The sequence below is a fragment of the Electrona antarctica genome, assembly GCF_951216825.1.
Source record: "Electrona antarctica genome assembly, chromosome: 17".
Classification (NCBI taxonomy): Eukaryota; Metazoa; Chordata; class Actinopteri; order Myctophiformes; family Myctophidae; genus Electrona; species Electrona antarctica.
In genome coordinates this window covers 3,950,511-3,955,433 of record NC_136798.1, presented here as the reverse complement: position 1 = coordinate 3,955,433, position 4,923 = coordinate 3,950,511, and the positions used below count along the sequence as shown (strand labels likewise).

At 43.0% G+C, this 4,923-nt stretch overlaps 1 protein-coding gene across 1 annotated transcript; it reads right to left on the bottom strand.

Moving 5' to 3' along the window:
- Positions 1–562: 562 nt before the first annotated feature.
- Positions 563–2,268, bottom strand: LOC306940565 (C-C chemokine receptor type 5-like; the record flags this gene model as incomplete). Its single annotated transcript, XM_079525663.1, has 2 exons — positions 2,210–2,268; positions 563–1,628 (listed from the first exon to the last, which is right to left on the bottom strand). The coding sequence occupies exons 1-2, from the start codon at positions 2,227–2,229 to the stop codon at positions 563–565; spliced, it is 1,086 nt and encodes a 361-aa protein (XP_079381789.1). The 5' UTR covers positions 2,230–2,268.
- Between the last annotated feature and the right edge of the window lie 2,655 nt (positions 2,269–4,923).

Below are 4,923 nucleotides of genomic sequence, written 5' to 3'. Positions count from 1 at the left end.
CCACACGGGGAAGCCACGGGCGAGTCCTAAGCGGCCGCGTAGTCAGACAAACGGGATGTCAGGGTAATGCGTGCCCCCATAAAAGGGCACATGTGACACGATTTTTGTGGAGGTCCCTCGTGCCATATACCATCAGAAATGTAGTACATTGGATGTCTTAATGGAGCAAGATGTTCCACAGTAACTTGGCCCATGTCATTGGAGAGAGTAAAATAACATTAAACAATGGATGGTACTGTAAATGTTGTGGTGACATCAGATAATGCATAGTCTATAGATGTATCTCTACGCACGATCAATGCACAACACGAAGCAATTACCTTCATTTAATATACAAGCATGCACGTGTCCCTATCCCTACAATGCAAACATTGGGGATAGCCACATTATAACCACACTGACACACACACACACACACACACACACACACACACACACACACACACACACACACACACACACACACACACACACACACACACACACACACACACACACACACACACACACACACACCAACATTAACACTGCGACTACACAACACCGCCTTTCCACTGGCACTTCATATAGCATTGGACCTTTCATCGCCAGTGGTACTTGTTGAATAAGTAGAGCTCATCCGGCCTCTGTCTGAAGGAATGAGGGTCTTCATGACCCGACACACCCTACATGGAGCCCTGCTCATCAAACGCAGGAGGTTCTTCCTGAACCTCTCTCCTACAAACACATACAGGATGGGGTTGAGACAGCTGTGAGAATACGCGATGGCCTGGGTGACTTGTAGAGCCAATCTGATGTCATTGCTGATTCGACAGGAATGAAGAACCTTGAGTAACTCCAATGCTCTGAAGAGTGAGGCGAGGCTGTAAGGCATCCAGCAGCAGAAATACACGGCCACGACTACGAGGACTAAGCGGATGGACTGTTTCTTGGATGACTGGGTGTGTAGGAGCTTCCAAATGATCTGGGCGTAACAGAAACCCATAATGGTCATTGGAATCAGTAAGCCAAGGATGTTCATTTTGAAAAGGCCAAAGATAGTCCAGAAGTGCCTGTTGCCTGTTGCGGTTTCATTCACTAAGGAAGCACCGCAGATGGACTTCTGTGAACTTCGGTCCGTCTCTACCTTTAGAAAAATTATATCTGGAAAAGAGGCGAGAAAACCGGCAAACCATGTAACGGCAGCTGCAATCATTCCAAAGGTGAGTGTTCGTGCTTTCATTGCATAAACCGCATGCACTATAGCCAGGTAGCGATCGATGCTCATCAGGATGATGAAGAAGATGCCGCAGTAAAAGCCAATGTGGTAAGCACCGAGGACCATCTTGCACATGGCGTCGCCAAACGCCCACTGATCCCGGGCTTGGTGGGCGAGGAAGGGAAGGGAGCACACCAGGAGAAGGTCAGCGATGGCCAGGTTGAGGAGGCACACGTCGCTCATGCTACGGAGCTTCACCCCGAAGATGATGACCCAGAGGACGAGCACGTTCCCCAGAAGACCCACGACGAAGAACAGAGAATAGATCACTGGGAGAAAGGAGATCCCATGTTGTTCATATTCACACACGTTTCCAGCTCCATTTTCATTGTCGTACGGCTCGTACTCGAACTCTGTAGTTTCAGGTGAGCTGAAAAATAAATTGCAGGATAAGAGTAGGGATTAGGTGCATGTTTATAATGATGCAGTAGGCTATATTAGATCCATTTTTGAAAGAAAAACAACAGCATCTTAGTCCTGTGTAGAACATATTACGTTTTGTGCTTCAAGAGTCTCTAGATTGGTATATGTTGTGACATACAGCAGAGAGAGATCTAAGTATACTGTTTGCAAAATGTGATAAAGTCATGAAAGGGTTTATGTTTTCAGGGAGACATGCATGAGCTAGATGCACATAAAACATGAAACAGTGTAGTGTAATTACTATGGGAGAGATTGAGGGTGTTCTGCTTTTCTAATTTCAGATCCTGTCAATTCAATGAGTCGGGACCCATTTGTGAGTCACGGACCGATTTTCATGGGTCACAACCCCAGGAAAAAAAAATCCAAATTTATTTTCCTATACATTTAAAAAATATATAAATATTTCACAATTCTAAAACCAACACATCTAAGCAATTCCATAAATAAAAGAGATTGGAAGACGACTATTCGACTAATCAAGGTCAGGCCTAGTGAAATTGTATGTCAGACAAAAGTTAAAAGTCTCACCTGGCAGTGGTGACATTCATTTTTGACTGTGCTGTGTCGACACACCAGTCGCCAACCTCTACATATGCTCAATGAGAAGCGTTTGCACTTCATTTAGATAGAAGCACACACACACACACACACACACACACACACACACACACACACACACACACACACACACACACACACACACACACACACACACACCCGCCCCTTGCACAACACTTCCTCCACCCAAGTCTTTTGGTGAAGTTGTAGGCTGTGTTAAAATATGTATTTTCCATTTAAAGGACAACTTTAGTTTTTTTCAACCAAGGTTCATGTTTTAGGTTGTTAGAGAAATTAAAAGATGAGTGTACATTTTTTTTTGCTGCTTTCTTTCGTTTTAGGGATTTTAGCTGTTTTTGACCCGGGGGGCGGGGCATTCGAACATGGGGCTAAATATGTATTTTTTTTACAAAATGTTAAAGCGATTTCTTTTTTTATTATTTACTATAGTCCTACTAGACCCCAAGAAATTACATTTGGTCACAAAAGATCACAGGATCTACTGTACGTGTCAAACTGACATATTGAGCCTATGACACACAATGTGGCTTCCCCCCTTCCCCTCCTTCACATTCAGTAGATCCTGTGATCTTTTGTGGCCAGATGTAATTTCTTGGGGTCTAGTAGGACTATAGTAAATAATAAAATAATAAATCGCCATACAATTTTGTAAAAAAAAGACGTATTTAGCCCCATGTTTGAATGCCCCCGCCCCCCTGTCAAAAATAGCTAAAATCGCTAAAACGAAAGAAAAAGCAGCGAATGAAAAAAAATATTATAATTTCTCTAACAACCTAAAACATGAACCTTGGTTGAAAAAAACTAAAGTTGTCCTTTAAGGTGAACCAAGCATGTGCTGTTGACATCTGTTGGTTTTATTCATTAATAATACTCTTGCTGTTCATTTATTTTACAAGGAGGTCATCATTCAAGCAAAAATCGAGGATGTCTTACAATGTGATATTTTCGTACAGTCTTTAATACAACAATATTCACACTAGCATGAGTTTCCTCCTGAACCTCTCCTCTATACTGTAACACATACAGGATAGAGACAGCTGTGAGAGAAATAGATCACCTCTGTGACTTGTAAAGCCACATGGATTTGCCTTGCTGCTGTCACATCTTTTATACTGTACATTACATAGACATGAAGTACGGTACTGTAACTCCAAAGCTTTGAAGAGAGAGACGCACGTTATATAAGGCATGCATGCAGACGAACTTGGCTACAACTACAACCAATCAGATGGACTGTTTTTTGGATGCAAAGTAAGTAATTAATAAGTAAGGTTTATTGAATGAATGGCAGTATAGGAGCTTCCAAATGATTAGTATAGCAGGAACCCATAATGGTCATCGGAATCATTAAGCCAACAATATTCATGTTATAATAGCTGAAGGTATTCCTTTGTTTTGCTTTCTGTGATATCATTCCCAGGGCAAGGGAAGGCACAGAAGGAAATGTTTGTTAGCACCGGGTATTACTTGAACTTTCAACTTATTGGTGCCTGCTCTAGCTGATATGCATACATGACAATTTAAACTCAATATTATGCAAAGCTGTAGTATAAGATAGACCACATCCTGTTGAACATGACACACAGATGCAATGCAATACCTGCAACAAAACCAAGTCAATACAAAAACTGCTACTTTGAGGACGAAACCATGAAAAGCACTAAGACTAAGACTAAGACTCTACTCAGGGTCATCCATTTTTAATTCATCAGAACATTTAAACATTTAAAGTACAAATATACACTTCTATGAAAAACAGGAATCATGGGGTGGGGGTGAATCTGAGTTTTTTTTTTTTTTTTTTTACGGGGGCCAGTTTCGAATTGCATCAGTCCGTAGTAGGTGCTCTTTGAGAGCGGTTTTGGAGGAGTCAAGGGATTCACATTTCTTAATGGCTGTTGGTAGGGCATTCCACATTTTAGTGGCATAGGAGCGAAATGAATTGAATCCCTTGTTTGAGCCGAATCTGGGTTGCACGTGGTTTGTTGAACTCCCTCTGAGTGTGGACTTTGTTGACATTAGGTAAGTATTGCCAGGGCGTGCAGAGAGCACTGAGGGGGCAGGTGCCCAGGGCTGGACTGAGACAAAAGAATCATCCCGGACATTTTCGCGGAATTTGGACCAGACTGGCCCACTAGCGGGTCGGCCCACCGGGCATACAGTATGTCTGGTACGTCCTGTGGCCAGTCAGTCCACCCCTGCAGGTGCCCAAGGGTGCGTATAACGTCAGTCCCACGTCCCAATAACCCGACACCCATAAATCCCAATAATTCCGGCACCATACTAACCCTTTCCCCAAACCCTAGTCCTAACCACACGGGGAAGCCACGGGCGAGTCCTAAGCGGCCGCGTAATCAGACAAATGGGATGTCAGGGTAATGCGTGCCCCCATAAAAGGGCACATGTGACACGATTTTTGTGGAGGTCCCTCGTGCCATATACCATCAGAAATGTAGTACATTGGATGTCTTAATGGAGCAAGATGTTCCACAGTAACTTGGCCCATGTCATTGGAGACAGTAAAATAACATTAAACAATGGATGGTACTGTAAATGTTGTGGTGACATCAGATAATGCATAGTCTATAGATGTATCTCTACGCACGATCAATGCACAACACGAAGCAATTACATTCATTTAATATACAAGCATGCACGTGTCC